This window comes from Ambystoma mexicanum, chromosome 10 (genome assembly GCF_040938575.1).
Source record: "Ambystoma mexicanum isolate Mex_15411 chromosome 10, UKY_AmexF1_1, whole genome shotgun sequence".
NCBI lineage: Eukaryota > Metazoa > Chordata > Amphibia > Caudata > Ambystomatidae > Ambystoma > Ambystoma mexicanum.
Window position 1 is genome coordinate 892,903,488 of NC_090932.1, and position 26,474 is coordinate 892,929,961.

At 45.9% G+C, this 26,474-nt stretch overlaps 1 protein-coding gene across 8 annotated transcripts in view; it reads left to right on the top strand.

Moving 5' to 3' along the window:
• MCF2L2 (MCF.2 cell line derived transforming sequence-like 2) overlaps positions 1 to 26,474 on the top strand; it is a 3,251,461-nt gene that overhangs the window by 98,929 nt on the left and 3,126,058 nt on the right. Inside the window, exon 1 of one of the 8 annotated variants that reach the window (XM_069618645.1) lies at positions 23,344 to 23,534. The exons of the other annotated variants lie outside the window; for them this stretch is intronic. Within the exon in view, the coding sequence (XP_069474746.1) occupies positions 23,393 to 23,534 (142 nt within the window). The 5' untranslated portion in view covers positions 23,344 to 23,392. Of the gene's footprint in view, positions 1 to 23,343; positions 23,535 to 26,474 lie in introns of those variants that run through there. 8 annotated transcript variants of the gene reach the window in all.

The following is a 26,474-nucleotide window of genomic DNA, read 5'->3' on the forward strand; positions in this document are numbered from 1 at the left end:
GTGCAAATAAAAGATGTTACTGTTACGCAACAAACAAGAATCTTATTATCGAGATACGGAATCTGTCTGAAAGAGCCACAGAGATTCTGATGATTCAATGCTGTGAATCTCCTTCAAATTTCTTATGGTGACAATCCGTAATGGCGGCGGCCATGAAAAAGAAAACATGGCATTGCTGTGGCTCTCTATTGGCTCCACCTGCCCTTAGCATACACTAAAGGCAGGCAGGGGAGAAGGGATCCCTGCCTCTCCACCCGCACCAGAATGCTGCTGCCTGCGGGGTAGAATTTGGATTCCCTGTACAGAGTGGGGAAATGCACAGAGCGGATTTGCCACCCTTCATCCCGCTTTGTTAAGTGAATTGATCCAAAGTGGTGTGGATGCACAAATCATGCATCCACACCATTTTGCAACCTCCTAAAAACTAGGGTGTAAATGGTACTGTTTATATTGACTGTGTAAGGATACAATTCAGAAAGGCCCCTGAATTCACACATATGCCTGTGGGTTCGACAAAGGTCTCTGGAGATAACATTTATGTGAACCTGGTGCCTAAGGCTGTACCCAATTAGTTGGACAGCCAACACCCGGTGTGCCCCATGGTTATACAGCGCTCTTTTTCATGGTAGCTACGTTTGCGCTTTGTCAATCCTTTGCTTAAAAACATACAAAGGCCTTCTGCTGCACAGCACTAATCTGGAGGCAAAGTGGATATTGGGTGTAAAAGTTCTGAAGTTAGTAATGCAGACAAACCACTGCCCACCTTTGCCAATTATCGAGGTCCAATCCAAGACAGATGTTTGAAGGAAAACCCTTTTTGAGGAATTCCGACCCTCATTACTCTTCTCACTTCTTGGGAGCATTTTCCTATCCTTCCATTTGGAAAGTCCGATCCAGATCATTTGCTGCTCAGAGCCAGTCAGGTCTGATAGATAGCGCTCAGCGATATATAGCGAGTGTAGGAGAAATACCGATTTACTTTCAATATCAATACAGGATGAGACAATATCATTAACATCAAGATATCTACATGTATATACATTAGTACATATACTACCATTTTTAATTTGCACTTTGATATTTACACAGCTGTGTATATTCTCAAAAATGAAGAGGAACTCTGTGACATCTCACATGTAGTTGGCAGCTTACAACTGAGCATTTAACACACAGAAACAATATTGAGATATATATCACTTATCGAGATATAGACCAATAAAACCGAGATATGACTTTTGGTCCATATCGCCCAGCCCTACCAAGAGATAAAGTATACAACCTAACATTATTGATAAAGTTATTCATGAATTTTCTAAAAAAAAATCCTCTCACTGCAAAAAGCCAATGTTCATATTCTGTCATTCAATAATCTCAAATATTCCCAACACTGATGCATGATGAGGCGTTGGTATTTATTTGAGTATATCCACATTATTCCACTAGGGGCTCCCATTAATGTTTTTGCACTTCCTTCAATTTAACTACAGGACAACGATACATGAATAAAACACCATTGGTTGCGTATTGTGTTTTTGATGGCCGTGGCGTTGCGGAACCTAATTCCGCCGCTATTAGCCACAGGTTCAATTCACCGAACACGATATACAAACGTGTTGACCATTTCGTTTACTATTTACCATTTTTCAAAAGGCTATCCCCAGGATATACAATTATATAAAACAAATACTTAAACACTTAATTTCAAAGACTATCTCTGGTATTGTTGGAATCTTAGCATCTTCTTGGTATATAAGTGGATTATCACTATGTCTTCCTCTACGATGACCGTCCATGATATTGTTTCTTCTGAACACTGATGTATTCTTCTATAGCATTGCTGTTGCCCATATGTTATTTTGCCTGGTTTCTCTTGCTCCTGATCACTTTGCTAGATGTATGAAGCTCTTTTGCTTCTCCGTTAGTGCATCACTGCCCGATGCAGGTGGTGTTGTTCTCTTCAGTACCATGCTCCATTGTTTGCAAGTCCTCCCATTCTTGGGGCAGAGGCTGAAAAAGAGCTGGACGGGGATCTTGAGTAAGCCCTGGCTTTGTCATCACATGCCATTTTGGATCCCTATGTAGTTTATAAATACAGATCTTCAAGTAACACTGCAACATCATGCGAGCCTGAAAGCCAATACTAGTTATTTATTTATTAATAGAGCGCCAAAGCCTGAGGGCATCAGGGCGCTACATGAACCCGTCAAGACTTAGGAGACAGGACAATAGAAAAGAAGGCAAGGAGATAGCGTGAACTATTTCACCTTTGAACAGAGACAACATGAGAGCATGCCCAAAGTGATGTACTACATTCGAGACACACCCCTGAAGAGCTAGGGTGTTAACGTCACATGCTTGTAGTAATTGTATGCATATGTACCCAACATTTGCAGGTCCATGCAAAAAGTCAAGGTCACTTGTGCATCAAACAAGCAAACATGCACCCTCATCAGCTGTCCGGAACAGCTCTGAACTCATCGGAGCTGTGGACTGAATGGTAGGCTGGGCCTGGGGCAAGGTGCATGGGCCTTGACCCTAATATCACGCCCTGTCTACGCTACTGTGATATATTCAAGAAGTGGGCATTAGACATTAACATTGCAACATTTTAAGAAGGGAATCTTTAAAATGTTAGTACCGTTCAATCAATTCATTTTTAATAGCTTATTTTCTGAGGATAGTCGTGATTTTCCCTCTCAAAATATCCTTAATTTTTGGAAAGGGTTGTGCTCAGATTTAAAATGATGATCTGTTTCTTTTTGTGACCACCAAGACAATATGTAATTTAGCATGCCGGCCACTGATTGGTTAAGAGTGCTGCTTAACCATTGCATGTGTTACAGTATGCACAAACCTGAACAATGACCAAAAACTGGAAGATAACAAGCACAGATTTAAACACGGTGGCCTGGTCCTCTGGTTTCTCTACAAAGTTGCCAGAACCCCAGCATCCATGTAGAGCCTATCCGTCTCCTTCTCACCCCCAAACCGACAATGCACCCTCGGATATATTCCAACATTCCTGCAGGACCATGCTGGCCCCCACCTTGGGGATTCTTCTGTCACGCTTGCCCCCATTCTACTTATAACCATAAAAACCAAACATCCCGTAGCCCCTTCCTTCAAAATATCTCTGTTTTTGCTCTGTTCGTGCTGCTGTCAGCTTAGACAGGGGTAGCTCTCGCAAGCGGGGAGAAAGCAATTTATTAGGAGGGGCGGAGCTGGAGGTGGTGGATTCAGGTGATCCGCAGAAATAACCCCTCCACCACATGGAATCTGATCAAACCTGCCACTTTGGACTACTGCTCCAAGCAGATCTCTGCCTACACATTTCCCTGAAAAACAGGGCAAAAGACTCATGCATCAGCACATTTTAAATCCAATTCAATGCAATAATACTCTAATGGCATGACTTGCAGGTGGACAAATAGGTTTTCAAATTTATATTACCTCAATGCGCACATTAGAAGCTAGAGCTCAACCTGTGTCCGAACCCACTGTCGTGGTACTGACGTGTAGTCAAACTTTTGTGTTGGCAGCCACTGTCAAATTGTAGTCCTACTTTTATGTTGGCAGTCTGTCACAATTTTAGATATTTAACACGTTTACCCTACATATTCTGCCCTCACACCTCCCTCAGCCCATCCTTTGCAAAGGTCAGCTAGGCCCTTTACATCACATCCCACATCACAAATAACCACTAAAACACAGCAAGGCTCTCCGGAAAGCACTCACCTCATCCTGCTGCTCAGTCCAGACACCAGCTAGAGGGAGAAGAAGGAGTTCAACAAGCTCCTTACACTAAAACTCAAACAGGGAACGAGGGAGCGATCAGAAAAGAAAAAGAAAGACAGAGAGAGAGGTAGAGATAGAGAAAGAGTGAGAGAGAGAGAGAGCAGAAAGGGGGTAAAGGGGCAGCAAGAGAGAGGTAGAGGGGGAGGGGACCAGTGGAGAGGGGGAGTGCAGGAGAGTGGGAGATAGAGAGATATATGTGAGCATTGGGCCAGAGGCCTGAGCCAGAGCAGTGATTACAGTGAGGGAGCAAATGGCCAAGGGGTCAGAGATGGAGTGGTAGGCCAGAGATTGATAGATTGGTGTGAGAGGGTGCAATGGGCAAGAGGCCAGTGAGGGAGCAGTTAGCCAGTTTAGGAGTGGGGGGCCAGAGATTGAGCAGTGGACCAGGCAGGGAGCATTGGGCCAGAGGTCAGAGGTGGCGTGATAGGCCAGAGATGAATAGGTGTGAGAGAGTGCAATGGGCAAGAGGCCAGTGAGGAAACAGTTAGCCAGTTTAGGAGTGGGGGGCCAGAGATTGAGCAGTGGACCAGGCAGGGAGCATTGGGCCAGAGGTCAGAGGTGGCGTGGTAGGCCAGAGATGAATAGGTGTGAGAGGGTGCAATGGGCAAGAGGCCAGTGAGGAAACAGTTATCCAGTTTAGGAGTGGGGGGCCAGAGATTGAGCAGTGGGCCAGGCAGGGAGCATTGGGCCAGAGGTCAGAGAGGGAGCGGTAGGCCCGAGAGGGAACGATGAGCAGTTGAACAGAGGGTAGAAAGGGAGTGATGGGCCCGAGTCTGTGTGACTGGGGAAAGAGGGAGTGAGCAGCAGTTTGGGAGAGGGGAGGGAGAATGCAGTAGACTGGGAAAAGGGAAGTGAGATCCATAAGGAGCGAGAGATTAGGGGATCAATGAGGGGTGCTGGGGGGGCAAAGAGATGCTAAGAAAGAATAAAGGAATGGAGAGGACAAGAGAAGCTGGAGAGCATAAGGTGTGAGTCGTGAGCCCAGTGGGGAGTGTGGCGGGGACAAGGGAGTTCAGGTTTAATAATCAACCAAGTGATTAGATCATTTGGTCCTGATTGAGGAGTAAGTTTATGACATGATCCAAAAAGGTATTGCCTATGTCTTTTACTCCGTCCGAATTGTAACGTTTTTTTTTCAAATGTTTTTTCTATTTTTCTGTTTTTATACACTTATTTCTCCAGTTTCACTTCTGATGACGGAAACAGGAATTGTTGCTGTTCTTCTTTGAGCTTCCTATTTAAACACCACTACCCCTCTGAGGGTATTTTTCTTCATTTTCTTTCCATTGGTTCTGTCCCCCAAACTCTGTTATTCAATTGTTCACTTGATTGATCTGTTTCTTGATCCAAAAGCCCATTTTATGTGTTGATTTCGGAATTCACAGTGACGTTGGCACTCTTTTACATATACTTCTCTTACAGAGGGTTCAATGTCACCTTGGAACTTCACCCAGCGGGATATTATTGATACCCGCACATGTTAAAATGATTTACTCATTGTCTAGAATCAAAAGGCTCACTGGTGGATTTACATGTGTATGTTGCCATGGCAGTGTGACATTGCTGGTGGCTATGTGCATGACTCAGAGAGTGGGAAGTTTGGGAGTTTAAATTTTGATGAAAAATTGGTGAGTGGGAGGGGTGTGGCTAACTGGGGATTGGGGAAAATAAATAGGCAATATTTGCACCATTACAAGTGATAACAATCAGTAAAGTTAATAATATAAAACAGATATGCACGTAAAAAATTAAAGCAAAACAAACACTAATCTGTCAAGCCTTGCACATCTTCGAACACCTTGGAACTCTTTCTATTGAATTGATAGCATAGACAACATACGCATGGTGCAAATATTGACAACCTGACTTTCCTGCAGCCCTACACACACTGCCTCTGTTTTGCTTTTCCATGTTGCAAAGTGTTTCATTTAATGCTGCAATGTCCTGCAGGGCCTGATTGCAGTAAGTGCAGTTTCAGAAAGATGGTCAAAGAATACAATGTGACCGGGATAAAAAATAAAGGAATTAGCAAAAGTCTGTGAAGAGATTCAGTCCAGTGCACCCTTGTGATTTTTGGCAATCAGCATATTCTGATCTCTTCTCTTACAGCCATGAGAGAGAAGCAATCAGCACAGCAGTCAGTAGGAGAGAGTCAGTTGGAGAGATTCATTAAGTGCTAAACTTGTAATCTTGAATAAACAGCATTGTGTGCTGTAACCAGGGGGAGGAATGGAAGCAACCCTCATTGTAAAGTGAATATATTATGGCAGTTCACCCTTGTGATCTTTGGCAATCGGCATATTCTGAGCTCTTATGTTCCAACCATGTGGAAGAAGCAGTCAGCACAGTAGTCAGTACTAGACTTGTAATCTTGAATAAACAATACATCCGGAGCACGTGTGCTCCAACCAAGGGGAGCAATGGAAGCAACCCTCATTGTAAAGTGAATATATTATGGCAGTTCACCCTTGTGATCTTTGGCAATCGGCATATTCTGAGCTCTTATGTTCCAGCCATGTGGAAGAACCAATCAGCACAGCAGTCAGTACTAGACTTGTAATCTTGAATAAACAGTACATCCGGAGCACTTGTGCTGCAACCAAGGGGAGGAATGGAAGCAATCCTCATTGGAAAGTGAATATATTATTGCAGAGCAGCCTTGTAATCTTGGGCAAAGAGCATATTGTGAGCTTTTTTGCTCCAATATGAAACAAGACACAGAACACTGTGCAGGAGCCTTTGTTACTGAATGGATATTTCCTCCAAACCTCACCCGCTTTTCACAATACCCATCGTGCAAGTGTAAACCGGCTCCTTCTCCGATCCCCTTGGCCCCGAGAAAGCGATTGCCTACGTCAGGCTAAAGTCTCAGTGGCTTGCACGCTGGGCAGAGGCACGTCTCTGTCACTTAACATGCCCCGCTCTCTCCTCAATTCATAATTCAGGATGGTCCACAGCACGCCTAGACATACCTGTAACATTCATGCTAAGGATAAAAGCACATTTTGAATTTACAGTTAGCTACTTGATGGCTGTAAATTCTAGGCTTCGGTGTCTTGTCAGGAACATATTTTTTCTGTTGACCATGAATCTCAAAAACTCTTCTGTAACCTACATTAGATAATGTTTTCATTATGTTTCTATGAAAATTACATATTTTCTCATAAAGTGTTCTTTATTTATTTATTTATTTGGATTTATAAGCGCCAATGGCTCTGGGGCATCATGGCGGTGTTACAGGATACTTGCTTATACGAACAACATTTTAACATGTTGAGTTTACAGAAACATAATTTACATATTTACATATCAGCAGTATATCAGCAGCTTACATAGCGAGCTAAGATGTGTAGTACAATAGTGTGATACGGTAGTAGCGGTGCCAGTAGTGTGAGCATTAGGCGGTGAGGTTTAGCAGAAAAATAGTGTTTTGAGTGCCTTGTGGAATGAAGTGAGGGATGTTTCTTTCCTGATGGCGGGTGGTAGCGCATTGCAGCTTTTGGGAGCTAAGACAGGAAAACTGGAGCCTCCAGCTTTTTGTCGTTTGAAGGTAGGGACTGTGAGTTGGTTGCACTATTGGGTCCGCTTGTGTCTGTTAGAGGTGGATCGGTGAATAGCTTCTGATAGATAGGGACGTGCTGTTTGAGACAGGCAGGAGTGCGTGATGGAGAGTGTTTTAAAGAGAATGCGCTCTTTCACAGGGAGCCAGTGTGCGTCCTGACTGGCCTGGGAAATGTGTTCTGTCTTAGGGATGCCGAGGGCTGCTCTGAGTGCATTGTTTTGTGTGGTTTGTAGTTTCGTCAAGTTTTTGGCTGATGCGCCTAGGAACAGGACGTTGCAACAGTCTAACTTTGCTCCCACAGTAGCTCAGGCTATAGATAGGCAGTTTTTTGGGGGAAAAGTAGGGTTTTACTGCGTTAATGATCTTTTTAGTTAACGCAGCAGAGGAGGCGATAGTGTTCACTTGACGAGACATGGAGAGTGTGGAGTCTAGGTATACCCCTAGAGCTTTAGCTGCCGCCGCAGTGGTGATGATCGTGTTGTCAATTTTGAAGGATGTATATTTGCTATCCAGGTTGCTAAGGACTTGTTTGGGACCGACCAGTAGTATTTTGGTCTTGTCTCCATTGAGGCATAAGCCATTCGCAGCCATCCAGGCCCGGATGATGGCATAGATCTGGTTGAGTGTTGCTGCGTCTTGATTATAAGAGCCAGTGAGAGGGAGAAGAATGTGTGTATCATCAACATAGTTCGTGTATGCTATGCCGTGATCATCAAGGTCATTGAAGAGGGGGAGGGTGAAAATGTTGCAGGGAGTGGATGAGGTACAGGATTCCTGGGGGACTCCGCAGTGGATGGGGGTGGGAGAAGCACATGCTGATCGGAGAACATTCTCATGAGTCTCCCTTTCAGGATCCACGAGGTGGTTTGATGGGAGAATTGAGCTGCATCCTTGAGGTGTTTGCATAGGGTTTTGTGGTCTACAAGATGGAAAGCAGCAGACAAGTCTAGGAATAGGAGCAGTGCTGGCTTTCCTTTTATCCATGATATAATCTAGCTGCATTTTGAGATCGAGTAGGGTGGTCTTAGTTCCGTGGCGTGGCTGGAAACCTCACTGCCTCTTACCCAGGATGTTGTTTTCTTCCAAGAAGTGTTGGATGTGTTGGTAGGCTGCCTTGTCTAATATCTTTAACAAGAAAGGAACGGTGGTGGTTGGTCAGTAGTTGTTGGGTTGGTCAGGATCAAAGGAGGGTTTTTTCAGAAGTGGGCGCACCCAGAATTCTTTGAGTGATGGGGGGACGATGCCTGCAGAGAATGAGGCATTGATAAAAGCTGTGAGGAATGGGGCTAGCGGTTCGGCTGAGTCTTTTATGAGAGTAGCAGGCATACATCACCTTTACAGGAGGATGGTTTGATGCCTTTCATGAGGGCAGTGACTTCTGTTTCTGTTACGTCTCTGAATGAGAATGGTTTGAAGTCTATGCTGTCCCTTTAATTGGCTGGAGCTGGGGGTGTGCTGGCTTTGGGAAGGGCGCTGAGGTTGGCTTTTATTTTTTATTGGAGGGTGTTTTTTTTTTTTTTAGCGTGGCTGTTTGAATGCTGTTGCACCATGTTTCATCTTTCACTGTTTCCTGAGTGTTTGTTGGCGGGGCTGCTCATTCCTTGTAGATTGCGAACAGTTCCTTAGACTCAGATTTCACGCTGGCGATTCTGGAGTTGTAGGACGAGGATTTGGCTAAGGTGATTTCTTTTTTGTATCATGTAGAGAGTGTTTTGTAGTGCTTCTAGAGTGATGGGAGTAGGGCAGGATTTCCAGATAGTAAGCGCCATTCGCTTTTTTGATCTTAGGTCTGATCATTCTTGGGTGAACCAAGAGTTAGAGTGTTTCCTGTTTTTGGCTTTTTTCATCACAAGTGGGGCGACAGCATTGATGGCTGATTTGATAGTAGTGTTGTAACTGTCTACCAATTCTAGAGGGTCTGCGGAGAATGAGGACTTAAGTGCTGGGGCTGTTTTTAGGAGGGGTAGTAATCTGTCCTTAGTGAGGAGCCTGGATGATCTTGCCGGGGCCGGGGGAACTGGTATATTCGGTTGGCACTTTATTTTACTGGGGATGTGGAAGTGTAGAAGGTGATGGTCAGTCCATGGACAGGGGGTGTTTGAGCTGATGCCCATGGCACAGTTGTGGTCAGCGGTCCAATCAAGTATGCGACCTTTGACATGGGTAGGGTCTGTGACTCTTTGGATGAAGCCGATGTCTGTGAGCCCTTTGTTAAGGGCTTTGCTTTGTTTGTCCTTTGGGTCTTTAAAGCCTAGGTTGAAATTGCCTAGGAGGATAGCTTTAGTGTTCTGTTTTAGGTTGTCTCCCAGCTGGTGGAGGAGATTGGCTTGGAAGTCTAGTGTGGGCCCTGGGGGGTGGTATATGACGTGTATGCTGATGGTGTCATTAGGAGATAGGGCAAGCTTGACAGTTAGCATGTCCGTGTGTTCATCCAGTGATGTGCTCATTTGTCTAATGGTAAGTGAGTCTTTGACATGAGAGCAACGCCCCTTCCTTTATTGGAGGTTCTGTCCTTGTGGAACATGGTGCAGCCAGGTGGGAGAGCGAGGCTGATGGAGGGGCCTGAAGCTTCATGCAGCAAGGTTTCGGTCACGGTGAGGATATCGAGGTCCAGATCAGTGAGGAGGTCGTGGATATCATTGGCATGAGCTAGGAGAGAACGAGTATTAATCAGAACGCAATTGAGATAGATGGATTGGCTGGGGCATAGCCAGGATTATCTAACAAATGGAGCCTGCAGCTAATGTAGTTGGGCCCACTGCAGTGACATTAACGTCTGTAAATGCTTACATAGCGCTACTGAGTGGGCATTTACAGATTCTGTGTGGGCCTTGCCCATTAAGGCCCTACCCTGTCTACACCTCTGTGGTTGGGGCTGGTGAGTGGGTTTTATTGGACTGGCCTGGCTCAGTAAAGTTAGGCTTGACAGTGAGTGGTTTAGTGGGACTGGAGGAGGTATGTGGTGGGTTGTCGGACTTGGGTTTGGTTGTGCCATTTCCCAACAGTTAGTTTCTTAAAGTGGTAGACCTAGGGCGTGAATTGGGCCTGAAGGGTGTAGCTGAGCTAGAGAGAGTCGTGTGTGGTGGGATGCTGTATAGTAAGGTGTGATTGTGAGAGTGGTGGGGTGTGAAGATGTGGGGTGCCGGGGCGGGGGTGCTGAAGAAAGGAGGCAGAAAGCACGTAGGTGGTATTCTTTCTGCGTGTGGTGGCTCATAGACCATTGTGTATTGATGAGTATGGTGGGTGGCTGTGGGTGTGGAATTGGCGACCATGGTAAGGGGAGTGGTAATCCCAGGAAGTGAGTCCTGCAGGATTCTATAGGCACTTGATTATATAAAAATGCAACAGGTAAACGGTATGAGTTGCTGTGCAACAAATGGCAACACAAAACTAGTGGTTAATGCAATGGCCACTCTGAAAAGCAACAATGGGCAGCGTAGATACAATGTGATGTTTAGCGACAGTTCGCCCAGGATTACAGACAAATGCAATGGGTAAAAAAGTATGTTTAGCTGTGCAACAATGAGTGTGTGGTACAATCCTGATGGCTAAAACAGTGATCAATACAGTTTGATATTTAGCGGGGGTCAGCAGTGGGTGGCACAAATCCTAATGGCTAATGCTATGGGCACGAAACACTTTGAAAAGCAACATTGGTCAGAGGTCGGCGGGTGAGAATATGACAAAAAGCAGACTGCTCAGTATAGGCAGAGAGGATATGCTTGGCTTAGTACAATAGGTAGCTGGCAGCAAGTCTAAGATAGCCGGTAATGCAAAGGAGAAAACATTTTGGATTACACAGGACTTAGCACAGGGAGCATAGCAATGATTTAACTGAGGCAAAAGTCTCACGACGTGTGCTTAAACTAGCAGACAGATAGGGTCATTAGGGCTCATGCCTCGGTGGTATTGAGGTTGGTGGAAAGTACTTGACTTGGGCCATGATTGAAAGGGCATTCGTGAAGGGTGTCAACCTTTGCAGATAGACTGCTGCAGGGATCTGCAAGATAATCTTGTGTGAGCCTGCTGAAGGAGCGGGTGGGTAACATAGTAAGGGGTCAACTTTTCATCTGGTAGGGTGCCGGCTGTACCCTCCTGGATGCAAACAGGGTTCAAACAGAGCCTTTTTCCTGGGCCTTCATCCACTGCCGAGTTTCCGCCTGCTGGCAATAGGGACTGGTTACTAAAGAGGCCCAGTTCCCTAGTAGCTGGCAACAGCCTCCTTTTTGCGCCACGTTACGCCCGCCATTTTCGGATCAGGCGGTAGTGCAGACAAAGCAGACAAAGCGATTCGAAGATACGTTGAATGCAGAAAAACTAGGGATAAATTCAGCAGCCAGGGCCAGTGTGCTCTCTGCGAGTAAAGCTGATGCAGGGGAGGAGCTGATGCATCCGTTGGCCACGTGGTATGGCAGGCTTTGCCGAACACGCCTGCAGATAGTTGGAGGGCTGCTCCTGCAGCCGAGGGGGTAGGGCACCGGCCCTCTCCACCTCCCACGAGTTGAAGGAATGGAATGCGCATGGTGCAAACAGGGCCTTTTTCCTAGGCCTTTGTCCGCTGGCCGGCTTCCGCCTGCCGGCAATAGGGATTACTAAAGAAGCCCAGTTGCCTCGAGATGAAGGAATGGAATGGGCATGGTGCAAACAGGGCCATGTTGTTACTTTGTTGATAATATATAGTACAAATGTGAAAGTTAAAACTAGAGTAATAAAGTTACTAAATACACCTCAAAATTACTCCTCTGCTATTTTTTAAAAATACTATCTCTGGCAAAAGGCCACACTGGACAGGGCAGCTGCACCAGGCACATCTGCCCCTCCACAAAAAACTACAGCACCCTACTTATGCACTTGTTTCTATAACCATTACGAAGCTGCTTACATGGTGGGGAGAGGTGTGCATGACTTTTGTTAAAGCAGCTTTTGACCACTTGATCTTTCTCATTAGTGTATTTTATTAAATAAGACATTCTAAAGCACAACCAATCTGCGAGGGTGCGCATGTGCGCATGTGTGTGTCCGTGTGGCACTATTTCGAATGTCAAACTTGGGGTTTTCATGTTAATCCTCACAACACAGCCCTGCCACTCAATTCTCTCCACTCACGTCTTTAGAATCCATCCAATGTAAAATATTGCATGATTTCCAAGGAGATGGAGCCAGTGTCTACTTCAATTAGCAGGATTTCAGGGTGTGCAAAGGAGGCCCTGCTGATTTCTTGAGCTTGCATGATATCTGTTGGTCAGAGAAATGAAAACACAGATAAGACTGTGGAGCAAACAGGGAGCCTGGCAACCTTGAACGCATTATCAAGTGGAAGCATTGGGAATTCCTTCGAAGTGTAACTCAGCTGTGGTAAACTCTGGCAAAGCCGAAGGGCTCGGCTTTGTAGATGTGTGGGTAAGCTATTATGGACTGTGTGTGTGCTTACAGGAAAAGCGTACCCTCTATATTTACACTTTGACCATGAAAACATGGTAGGGAAAATACAACTTGTCATGTGGTGTGGTGTTCCCCTGCCATGTTTATTATTTGATTTGATATGGCATTTATAACGTGCCTATACACAAGTGTTTCAAGGCGCGATGAGGGGAAACAGAGGGAAGACAGAGACAATGATCTTACTAAGCCAGGTGACATTGAGATTACGCACGTGCAGGGGAGGGGGGAAGGGAACAGTGCGGTGGAGAAGAGGGGAGGGGGGAAGGGGCAGTGCAATACATAGGAAAAATAAAATAAAAAAGAACAATAGGTAAAAGTGCAAGTGCAGGGGGACGTGCAGACATCAAGTATCAAGAGCTGGTAGGGGACTGTAGGGATACAGAAATAGCCCCAAGTGCAGGTGTTGCCCGGGAGGCAGTGCAAGTGTGCAACTGGCGGGAGAGGGGACCTGGGCCTGAGATCAGAGGGTTGCCAGATGACCAGTGCAATTTCAGTATGGAGTTCAACAGGGGAGATGAGGAGAAAAAGCAGAAGCAAAGAGGAAGGTCTTCTCCTCAAGTTTCAGGGAGACAGGGAGGCTGTTCCAGAGGGAGGCCCCAGCTGAAGATAGAGAACTACCACCAACTTGTTGCTTGGAGAAGCGACTGCCCCCGAGGGAGTTGGAGGCCGATGAGCGAAGAGCTCGAGAAGGAAGGTATTTGGGAAGAGAGTTGAAGGTAATGAGACCCCAGAAGGCCTTGTGGACAATGCAGAGGGTTTTGAACGTAATCCTCGCAGCCACTGGGAGCCAGTGCAGAGATTTCAGTCCTGGAGAGATACGAGAGAGACAAGTCTCGCAGTCCTGTTCCGAATGAGTTGCAGAGGGTGGAGAGTAGAAGCAGGCAGATTTAGAAAGAGGATGTTGCAGTAGTCCAGCCTAGAGAGAACCAGAGCTCTGGAGACAGTGAGCGTCTGGGGGAAGTAGAGGAAATGAAAAATATCTCTGTGGAGGTCCAGCTGATAGTGCATCTTTTTAGAGATGACAGAGGTGTGAGCAGAGAAGGAGAGTTTGGAGTCAAAGATGACACCAAGGTTTTTAGCCTCACAGGTGGGAGCAGGAAGAGGGCCAAGAGAGGCCGGCCAGAGAGCGACAGGAAAGGAGGGGGCAGGTGTGCCGATGAGGTGAATCTCAGTCTTACTGGCATTAAGGCAGAGATCATTGGCAGCACCCCACTCCTGGATAGAGGACAGATAGTCAGAGATGAGATAAGGAGAAGAGGTGGTGGAAGGGAGCCTGAAAATGAGTTGACTGTCATCTGCACAGCACTCAACGTTGGGGCATAGAGCGGAAATTTGGTGGGCAAGAAGTGCCAGGTATTGGTTGAACAGACATGGAGAGAGGGTAGACCCCTAGGGAACACCACAGGTACAGATAGAGATAGAGGAGAGGAAGGACCGAAGTTGGACCTGGGAGGGTCGATCAGAGAGGAAAGAAGTCAGCCACGCCAGGGCCTGATCGTTGATACCCAGGTTGAGCAGGATGACATGGTTGACCATGTCAAAGGCAGAAGAGAGATCAAGTTAGATGAGGACACATGGGGTATTGGAATCAAGGTTGGAGATCAGGTCCATGTTCAGGAGAGCAGTTTCCGTGCTTCTGGCAGCTCTGAAGCCAGACTGATGGTCATGGAGACAACCCACCTATTCAGTGTGAAGATTAAGCTTGGAGATGGCCAGCTTTTCTAGGAGTTTGCCCAGGAAAGGAGTGATGGAGATAGGGCGGTAGTTAGCGGGGCTAGAGGGGTCGGCTGAGGGTTTCTTAAGTAGAGGGTGCACAAGGGAGTGCTTCAGGGAGAAAGGGAAGACTCCAGTGGTGAAAGAGTGTTTGCAGAAGTCAGCCAAAGCAGGAGCTAGGGTGTCAATGTGGTCCTTGATGGTTTTAGAGGAACAGGGGAGAACCTGTTTTGATGAGACTTTCATGGATCAGACTTGTCTAGAAACCTAGTCAGGGAAGAACAGGGGAAAGGCAGAGAAGGTTAGCGGAAAGGTGGCCACAGAAGGGCCAGAGCGATAACGGAGAGTAGAGGGAGTAAAAGAGGAAGAGAGAGAGGACGAGAGAGAAGACAGGATGTCCTTAGTTTTAGAGATGAAATGAGAAGCCAGGGTCATGCAGATGGCCTGGGCTGGACAGGAGAGGTAGAGACTGCAGCAGGATTGGCAGCTCCTTGCTGATTTTAAAGAGTTCGGCCGAGTTGTTAGATGCCGCAGAGAAGCAGGCTTGGATGAGGGATCTCTTCTTGGTGCAGACAGAGAGCCGGTATTGCCTTTGGGGCAGGCGACAGGCCAGTTTGTCAGAGGATGTACAGGAAGCACGCCATTTCCTATCAGCCACCCTGCACTTGTGTTTAAGGGTGACGAGATCTGTGTCCTACCAGCAGTTGCACTTGGCTTTGGGCTTCAAGCGGATCCTCATGACAGGGGCAAGAACATCAAGAGTATCAGATATAGCAGAGTAGAGCATCGAAAGGGCTGTGTCAGGGTGTGAGTCACCCGAAGGGGGCGGGGGGTGAGAAGGGCGCGGCAAAAGTTTCAACTGACACACGCTTCATGGGTCGGATAACCAAGAAGGTAGGTGGCAGTGCTGGAGTTGGCTTGGCCTGAGAGGTGGCTGGGAGGAAAGGAGAAAGTGATCACTCCAGGAGAGAGGGACAGAGAGGGGAAAGTCTGTAGAGATCAGAACATTCAGAGTGTGCCCTGCAGAGTGAGTCGGGCCAGAGGGGAGGCTAGAGAGTGAGAGAGAGTTGCAGAGGTCGCGAAAGAGTCCAGAGGAAGGACTGGAAGCCTCCAGGTGGAAGTTAAAGTCTCCAGGGAGGAGGATTTAGTGCTCGAGGCCAGGAGGGAAGAGGAGAGGTCCGCCCACTCAGAAAGGAAGGAGGAGATCTAACCAGGTGACCGATAGATGGTAGCCACAGTAAGGGAATTGGAAGGAGAGAGAGCCTGCAGACAAGGCATTCAAAGGAGGAGTAGGCCTACGCTGGGATGACAGAGGAAGGAATCCCCTTAGGGAAGATCAGGACTACACCTCCTCTGGAACGATTGGGCCTGGGCACGGGAGGATCTTGTAGCCGTCAGGGAGGACAGTGTCAAAGCTTGTGACAGAGCTGGCAGTGAACCATGTCTCTGTGATAGAGAACATTGAGGTCAAGTTCTTCAAGGAGGCCTCAGATCTCAGAGGAATGTTTTACAGCTGAGCGAGAGTTGAGAGTGGCAATATGGAGAAGGTTGCTGTCCTTGAAAGACTTCCGGGGAGGGGTACAAATCAGAGGTATGCGCTTTGGAGGCATATAAGGAGCCTGAGAGGGGGGGCAGAATAGGAAAGAGAAGGCAAGGTAGCCAAGGAGGAGACAGCAGGGGGAGGCAAGGAAGCCATGGAGGAAAGAGAGGGGACAGCAGGAGAATAAAGGAAATTGATGAGGCGCAGGGAGCGTCTATCAAAGAGGAGGAGGTTGGCCTGTGGGCCTTGGACCAAGATGGTACCATTCAAGTAAACATTAATGATGACCTTAGAGGAGTGGAAGGAGGCCTGGAGAGCCTCCCACCGGGTGCTGTGCCATCATTAATGGGAGAAGAAGAGAAAGGAGAAAGCACAGAGACCATATGGAGAGTCCATAGGTCTGGCGAGGGAACGACAAAGAGGATGTTGGTGAGGGTTTGCCTGGAGGAAGCACTGGTATAGGTGTCAGCGATAGGGTGGCCTGGGTTGGAGACCAGGATGTCCTTTTTAAATTTCTACCAGATTTAGTGAAGAGAGCAGGATAGACGATAAAGAAGCAGTTAGAAAAGATAGGAGAACAGATGACACCATAGAGTAGGTGGGGAGAGGAGAGAAGAGGGAAGGGGGTGGGAGTGGATGGAGGTGTTGTGGGAACACTAGGGAAGGACACAGGGAGGGGAGCAAGCAGACGAGACAGATAGAGATGAGACAATAGTAGACAATTGGACAAAACGGCAAGAGCTCAAAAGTAGAACAGTTTGCTAGATGAACGCTTTGCTAAGAAGGCAAGACCAAAGACAGCACTACTTTCACAATGTAGTTTAGGTACGAGAGAAAACACACCTAGGTCTGAGAGTCCTGTATAGTGGGAGAAAGGCCTAGCTTTCACAATGCAGTTTAAAGACTTTCCCAGTGCAGTTTAAATACTTTCACAATGCAGATTAATTACTTTCACAATGTAGTTTAAACACCAGAGAAAATGACACCTACCTCTGAGAGTCCTGTAAAGTGGGAGAAAGGCCTAGGTTTCAAAATGCAATTTAAATACTTTCCCAATGTAGTTTAAATACATTTGCAATGCAATTTAAATACTTTCACAATGCAGATTAATTACTTTCACAATGTAGTTTAAACACCAGAGAAAATGACACCTAGCTCTGAGAGTCCTGTATAGTGGGAGAAAGGCCTAGGTTTCAAAATGCAATTTAAATACTTTCACAATGCAGATTAATTACTTTCGCAATGTAGTTTAAACACCAGAGAAAATGACACCTAGCTCTGAGAGTCCTGAATAGTGGGCGAAAGGCCTAGGTTTCAAAATGCAATTTAAATACTTTCCCAATGTAGTTTAAATACATTCACAATGAAACTTAAATACTTTCACAATGCAGATGAATTACTTTCACAATGTAGTTTAAACACCAGAGAAAATGACACCTAGCTCTGAGAGTCCTGTATAGTGGGAGAAAGGCCTAAGTTTCAAAATGCAATTTTTTTTTTTTTATTTTTATTGCATCAATTAGTTTCTAAGAAAACTTTAAATGCATACTTTAAACAAAATCTCCTTTCGTTTAAAAGAATGTAAAACATCAATTTTGTATATATAGAAAGGGGAGAATAGATAGTGAGCGTAAAAAAAAAAAAGACAAGAAAGAAAAAACAAGGTATGGCTAGGTATCCAGTCCTGTGAGTATTTCTCGCACAAAGTTCAACAGTGCCAAGGTCCTGGAGACTTTTTCTCCCCTTCTTAAGATTGACCACCTGTCTTGCAGGGATAGAGTGGTTAGATTTTGAAAGTGCGGCCCTAACCATTTTTCTCTGGGCCTAGATAAGATAACACAGTTCATCACCAGATGTTGTAGGGATTCATTCTCCAGCCCACAGTAACGGCACAGCAGACTAGGTTGCCTCTCCTTTGTATTTCTTCTCCCTAGGACTTCTCTGGTATGAAGGAGGTTTAGTCGGAATCTCAAGAATCTGTCCCTTTCTGTGCTTGAGGGAAATTTGTCGAGATACGGGAGCACTGTGCCTCTTTGATAGTGCTCGTCCTTGCCCTGGGTTATTGATGGAAAGGCACTAAGTCTGTCCAAGGAACCTATCCAATCCCAGTCCAGTAGTCGCCTCTTTACCGTGTGCGGGTTTAGCACAAGGTTTTCAGGTCCCAGGGCTATGTGGTTCAAAATATCTGTACAGATAGACTGCCATTTAGATAGAGCCGGGATCAGTTTTCTTGCCATGGCTTCGTTGATGGCCTGGAAACCACTTCTTTCCTGTGGATGCAAACATTTGTCAAGGAGTGTCAATGATTTCCAAACCATAGATACATAAAGTGAAGATAAGCCCAATTCTTTGCGGACACATTCAATTGGGATCGATGCCGGTAGGCCCAGTACTCTTTTCCAAAATAGACCTTCCAACAGTCTCCAGACCTCTTGATTCAGAAAAAAATTTGCCTCTGCCGCATAGGTCAAGATGGGCGAGACTTTTAGTTTGTAGAATTCAATCAGTGGTCGAAGTGAGAAGGAACAGTATCGCCGTTTAATTAACAAGGCTTGAGAAGCTAAGTTAGTAACTTTGCTTCTGAGTCTTTCGATACCGGGACCGTCTTGGATGCTGTTATTTAAGGATACTCCTAGGTAAACCATGGTTGAGACCACTGGTATCACTTCCCCCGACAAAACCCACCTGAGGTTTTTATTGGTCATATTGGGTCCCAGCCTCAGGATCTGGGACTTCTTTGGGTTTATTCGGAGACCATTGCCCAGGATGTATAACTCGAGTGCCTTTAATTGGCGCTGAAGACCCACCGCCGTTTGGTCTAGTAGCAGGAGGTCATCCGCAAACAGTAACCTTCCCACAGGGGTCCCCGCAATCTTAGGGGGGAAACATCTCACAGCTTCGAAGGCTTCCTGCATGTCGGATATAAAGAGACAAAATACCGCTGGGGCCAACCTACAGCCCTGTTTCAGCCCGTTCATGGCCCTCACACTGTTAGAAAGGTTGCCCTGTCTGTCCAACCTTACTTTAAGAGTTGTCCCAGTGTGCAGTGCTTCTAAGGGTTCTCTTAGGTTGTTCGGACAACCCCATTTCCTCAGTTTATGCCATAAAATGTGGCGGTCGACAGAGTCAAACGCCTGTTCCAAGTCTATGGACGCAATGTAGATGTTTTTGTATCTATTCTCCTTAACCAGGCATTTTAGTGTGTTTATGATAAGGACATTCAGGGATGTCCCTATGCCCTTGCGAAACCCTGATTGCCAATGGTCCAAATGGTTTGACGACCAACTCCAGACATTTAGGTGTTTCAATAGAAGCGCAGCAAAGATTTTTCCCACGACGTCCAAGAGAGCGATTGGTCTGTAATTCGTGGGCACAGACCTATCTCCCTTTTTGAAGATTGGCACAATTATGGACGTCGTCCATGATTTGGGTAGCTTTTTTAGTCTCAATATATCATTGAACAAGGACTGCATGAAAGAGGCCCATTTTTCCGGGTCTTTTTTAAGGATCTCGTTAGTAAGACCATCCGGACCGGCGGCTCTTGAAGATTTTGATTTTTTAATTAGGTCTATGATGTCTTGTTTCCCAAAGTCAATGGTCCAGGCTTCATCGGCAGATAGAGGTGTTTGGGGACCACTGTTTAACCCCTTAGAGTAAAGATTACAAAAGTGGGTTTCCCATACTGTTGCTGCTATGGGATTCACCATTTTGGAATCCGGAGGGGTATTTATTTCATTAAACAATTTCCAAATGCTTGAGATGTTTTTAGATGATAGCAGTTTTAACATTGTCTCACTGTCTTGTTGCAGCAGTTGGTATTTGTGTTGCATAAACCAATTTCTATAGTTGTTTCTGCATTTCTTATACAGGAGTAGGTCAACTAGGGCCCTAGTTTTAAGGAATTGCCTCCTGACTTTCCTTACAGCTTTTTTTTTTAACGCTACTTGGTGGTCATACGTATGCCGAATAATTTGGTGACTACCCCTGTTGTCCACCTTCGTTCTAAAAGTTTTCAATACTTCAGCGTATTCGATCAATTCCGAACCTTTGACCTTACTTAGAGAATCCAATGCCATGCTCGCCTCTTTTCTTCCCATGCGCAGTCTATTCCCCCCTGGAGTTGTCTCTAGGGGCTGGTCAGGTAGATGTTTAGCTGGTATAAGGAAGGATTTGTCCCAAGTCTCGATTGCGAGCTCCAAAATGTTGTGGTCACTCTGGGTCGTAAAGACCACTTTCATTGATGTTAGGTTTCCGTAGAGAGTTTCTGATACAAAGATGTAGTCCAGCGTGCTCATTTGGTTTCCCCGTTTCCAGGTTGGTGCGGCCATTCGGTCACCCAACAAGTTCCCATTAACCATGTAGATGTGCCTAGCTAAGAGTTCTCTTTCCATGTTGACACCTCTTATTATGTTTTTAGAGGCGGACAAGGGCAAGACCTCAATCTTCTTCTGATTTTTGTCGAAGCATTCCATATTGAAATCGCCGCATAGAAGGATTTCAAGATTAGGGCACTCAGTTCTTGCGTCGTCTATGGCTCTCATGAGAACTTCCATAAATTTGTCTTCTGCTCGGGCCTTAGGGCCCCAGTATACATTGCAAATTAAGAGCTGCCAGACATGGGTTTGTTGTGGAGACTTTGTCCTTGAAGAAATCCTGGTTAGTTGGATGCACGGGTTTCTGTTAGTCGATGAGAGAACATTTAAGCCGCTGGTGCGCTTGACCCCTACCAGGAGACCAGCACTCGGTCTCCCTTTCAAGCCCTTTGTTGCTGGATTTAGGAATAGCTCAAAACTGTCCATGAGAGGAAGATCACACAGCCAAGTCTCCTGTAAGCAGAAGACATCGTAGGTTGACAAATGTGCTAATGAATTTCCAAGGAGGTGCAAGTGGCCCCTTGTGTTCCAACTCATAATTTTTAGCCCTTTTGACACAAAATTGAGTTGGGTACTCAGGGGGCACTGATGGCATTATGATTTGGTAGATAAGGCTCCTGCTAGCCAACTCCAGTCCTCTGAGCTGTTATCCTGGGATGGTCCGGATTTATCTGATAGGTGGCGCACTTGCTCTTTTTTAGTGACGCCCTTTCGTGGACCCCTGTTGCTATTGCCAGTTTTCCCCAATTGTTCCTTTTTTGTATCCGTAGAGGGCTTGGAGGAGTTGTTTAATGTGTATTTCAGATCTTTAAAACTGGCACATTCTAGGCTCGCCCCCTCCTCCAACTCTTTTAGCACAAACCCACATAAATTGAGTTTGGGACCCAACCCCAACAGAGAGGTTTTTGTGGTTCGGTGTCCTGTGTGAAGAATCACACTGTCGTGACGCTGTTCGTTGTGAAATTCAATCCAGTCTATGTCCCTGGATTTTAGTAGATCGGGGTTGTCAATGGAATGCAGGAGTCTCATGACGTTGGCCCGGTTCATAATCAGGTTATCTTCGTAGTCCAGTATCCTTTCCAGAAGCAGTCTATAGTGAGGGGGGGCGATGGGTGATTCAGAACCTTTGCAAGCTGTCTGGTTGGAAGGTCCTGATGCTGGCTTCATCTCTGTGTTTTCTGCCCATGCAACTGTTCTTCTGGTGCCCTTTATTGTGTCCATACAAGCTCCTTTATGGATGTTACCTTCCGAAGGTTTCAGGACCAAAAGGTTTCTCCTGTCTTCCAGTGTGACAAAGTCCATGGTGCTAGGTGACCGAGGTACCTTGCAGCCTTGTTCCAGGGACTCTACCTTGTCTTCTCTCCCAGTGAACACTCTTGATTTCCATTTGAACTTTTTGACTAAGTCCACTTCTGGGACCGACGTCGGTGGTGGTAGGTGCTTTTTGAAGGTTACTTGTCTCTCACCCCGTTCGTTGAATTGGCCTTCCAACACCCCTTTGTTTTCAACACCACTACTTTTGTTTTGTACTTCGGAATCTTCGTCCTCAGTTCCACTTTCTGTGTCGGATATGTTTATTCCCGACTTCTCCTCCCATGAAGAATTCATATCGGAATAAACCGATAAGTCCATAAGGGAAGTGTCTGTGATGTCGTTCACCCTCTCACTGACCAGCGAGCGACGATACTTGTCTAGACTCACATTATGAGAGGAGACAGAAGAATCGCTGGATTTTTTTGCTGGTCTTTCGTAGGAAGGAAGTTGCGAGGGGAAAGACAGATTCCTAGGAAGGGTTAGACCACTTGCGAGTTTTGATTTCACTAGGGGTTTCCTTGTGTTTAAAGTCCCTTGTCCTATAGGATTTTTCAGCAACGTTAAATACTTTCACAATGCAGATTAATTACTTTCACAATGTAGTTTAAACACCAGAGAAAATGACACCTAGCTCTGAGAGTCCTGTATAGTGGGAGAAAGGCCTAGGTTTCAAAATGCAATTTAAATACTTTCACAATGCAGATTAATTACTTTCGCAATGTAGTTTAAACACCAGAGAAAATGACACCTAGCTCTGAGAGTCCTGAATAGTGGGCGAAAGGCCTAGGTTTCAAAATGCAATTTAAATACTTTCCCAATGTAGTTTAAATACATTCACAATGAAACTTAAATACTTTCACAATGCAGATGAATTACTTTCACAATGTAGTTTAAACACCAGAGAAAATGACACCTAGCTCTGAGAGTCCTGTATAGTGGGAGAAAGGCCTAAGTTTCAAAATGCAATTTAAATACTTTCCCAGTGCAGTTTAAATATTTTCACAATGTAGTTTAAACACCAGAGAAAAACACACCTAGCTCTGAGAGTCCTGTAAAGTGGGAGGATGCCTAGGTTTCACAATGCAATATGCATGCGGCCAATAACCATAGTGTTATCTCAGTGTGGCACAGGCTACAAATCAGCAATACTATCCAAGTGTGGCACTCTCTAGATGCGACTCACTGCCCTGTCACTGAGTCTGTGAGGGTGCGGTGCACGCCATTAATCACAACACTATTCCAGTGTGGCATAGGCTAATAATCACAGTATTATTCTAGTGAAGGTAAGTTTGCAATGTGGCAAGTTTAGCACCAGCGCATCAAAATGACACAGAAAGGCAGTTTAGCACAACAATTTGAATTGCACAACAAAGTTTCACGGCCATCTGGAGCCAGTACGCTCACATCATTGTGAGAACAAGGGCTGCGTGGACCTCTGTAGGAGATGTGGGTGCGTGGCTGTGCATGCTTTCAGTCTCTGCACGCGGACAATAATCCTATCAGGTGTGAGCCAATCGCATCTCCGAGCTTTCCTGTCCACTCTGAGCAAATCACCTTGAGTCAGACTAAGGCGGCTCAGGGAGCCTCGCGGGATGTGTCTGCGTGAACTGGAGCTTCTTGGAGACATTGCTCGCCACACCTGAGGCTTCATCCATGGCTTCCTGGTGCTCCAGGTGTGGGCTTCAGCTGCTCAAGAATGCGCCCTTTCCATTGGTTCACATCACGGAAGGAGAAATGGCCTCTTATCACCACTTTCTAGCGTGGTGCAGCCTCCTGGAACACACAGCCGGCAAATGTAGGTATCCCTCATGGCCTAGCTTTTAAACCGATATGCCATGTCTGCAATGAACTGGCACCAATATGCCATGTCTGCATTTCCGAACTAAACTGCACCAATATGCCATGTCTGCTTTCTGAACTAAACTTCACCAATATGCCATGTCTGCAATTCCGAACTAAACTGCACCAATATACCATGTCTACTTTCCGAACTGAACTGCACCAATATGCCATGTCTGCATTTCCGAACAAAACTGCACCAATATGCCATGTCTGCATTTCCGAACTAAACTGCACCAATTTGCCATGTCTGCTTTCCGAACTAAACTGCACCAATATGCCATTTCTGCAATTCCGAACTAAACTGCACCAATATACCATGTCTACTTTCCGAACTGAACTGCACCAATATGCCATGTCTGCATTTCCGAACAAAACTGCACCAATATGCCATGTCCGTAGTTCCGTACTATACTGCACCAATATGCCATGTCTGCATTTCCTGGAAAAAATTCCGTTCGAGTTGTGTAATAGTTCATTCTAATTTGCCGGGGGTGCGCTGCACTGTTTTATGTCGCGGCGCTATGTAAGTACAACGCATCTTCAAAGAGACTTGTCTATCAGTGGTAGGCTAGTTTCACAAATATATTACAGTACAGTCGTGGCAACATTTCCCGAGTTAAACTAAAAAAAGCACCCGTTGCATTCTAAACCAGTGCATTATCCAAATAGCTGAAATACACAGGCCATGCCAACCAGGCGCAAAACATATGGCTAATAGTACTAATGCTTCTCTAACTCTGCCTTTACAGTTGCCTTTGTTATGCCGTGCTCTGTTTGACTATATAAAACAATGATGCCCCGAGGCCTTATAGTGGGGCATCCACGGCTGCCTCCGCGCATAGAAGCCATACCAATCCAAGTTAGGCGCTTTGTAAACGCAGAATAAATAACATAACATCTATGTAGTAAGTGTACGGTAGCCTGATATTGCATATGTTAGCACAATATATAAAGGTGCGTCATGCGTGACGGCATGAAACTTTGCAGTACCGTTTAAACATGCTTAAATAAAACATAAGGCAAAGTGTTGTTGCCTGTGTCTATAGATGCACGTGGCACTACGAATTCTATCGCCAAGAAGTGCTGTTCAATTAAACACAGCACACCACGGCAGGAGAATACGTAATTCTACAGAATTGCTTTGCAGGCAGCGAGAGTGTGCGCACAGGATTTATTTATTTATTTTGAATTTTGTGACCTGCTACATTGTCGGTCCACAGAATCCGCTGTGGTCAGTCGCTGGTTGGAACGCCTGTGGACTGCGGCAGTGTTCTTACTTATTAGCTTCTCTGTAGCTTAGAAAATGAGTGCACAAGAGCAATCCGAAGTCATCGCCTTGGGTGCAAAGGGTCCCTAGTTGTAGAGTGGCTGGAGGTTTTCTCAGTGAATGAATCTGCAATTCATAGTCGCAGGTGTGCATCCCAGCAGGACGGCGGCATCGCCAGATGCGCATGTGATCTTGGTAAAGAACAGGGATGAATTCCTCTATCGCCCCCCTCATCATGATTCTCTTTGCTCGAGTGTGTCAAGGAGGAGGAGAGCAATAATGCGGTGCTCATATATCTCTCTCTCTCGCTAGTTCCTGTGATTTGTCTCTAACTCCCGTTCCCACTCTCTCTCTAGCTCCTCTTCTCTCTCGCGCTCTTTGGCGCAAGATCTCTGTGGTTTTCCCTAGCTCCCGTTCTCTCTCTTCCTTCTCTCTCTTCCTCTCTCGCTCTAGCTCCTCTGCTCACTCGTGCTCTGTGGCGCTAGAGATCGCTGTGGTTCTCTCTAGCTCACATTCTCTCTCCTCTTCTCTCTTGCGCTCTTACACATGCTATGATAGTTTTTTTTATAACGCGCTTAATACCCAGAGGTTTCTAAGCGCCGACCGGGGATCGAACCTGTGTTGCTCCATGTTGTCTTGCTTCCAAGGCGAGCACGTTGCTGCTGAGCTATGCTCCCGAGACATGTATTCCAAGATTCCTTTGTGATGTTTACTGTGACAGGTCAGAAGAAGGACTCTGATATGGTGGTATGGTAGGGTAGTAGATTTGTAAAGTGCACCACATCGCCTCGGAGGAGGCATCGGGCGCTAACAACATCAAGCAACAACCTCAGCTGACAGACATCTCTCAGGTCGGTTGCCAGGCCCCTATCTTGGGAACAACACATTTTTTGCACGGTTCAGAGTGACTTTGCACTGCTGAAAAGTGACTTTGCACTGCTGACACAAACCCTGATTCATGGAACTGTGCAAAGGGTATTTTTGCAGTGCAAAGTATATCAATGGCAACTATAAAAGCAACGCATAGACAGCACAGCGGTCTAGTGCAGAAGGCACACCTTTTTAGCACGAAGTTGCACCAAAGTTAAGCCCGTCAGGGCCCGTCCGGGTCACGGACAGGTCCAGAGGAGGGTCTGTACCATTGAGGTATACCAGGGGTTAAGTCCTAAAATTTAAAGTGGGGGGACTCATCAACAAACTGAATGGGATGCGACATCGCCAGAAATTAGCATATCAAGGTGACATATGCACATTTCATTAAATTGGCTTTGCATAATCACCCAAATTGCACAGGACGAATGACATTTGCATGTCATAAAGTCTACACACACACACAAAATCACGAGAGGATAATTTCTTCTAATAGTGCTTTTGAAAACATCAAAGGGGGTGCATGTTTTAAACTCCAACAATCAATACAAATGTTTTCCCTGGATCTTGCAGTACCAAAATCAGACATTTCACCTTAGTTGTTCGTTGTTTTCATCAGGTTGCATAGTGCAATAATGAAGTGTTCGGCCTCCAAACCTGACGACTGCAGTTCGATCCCGAGGTCAGCTTTAATTCATAAATTCAAAGAGGACATTCAATGTTTCTCATTTTAGCTGGGGGGGGACTGAGTCCACC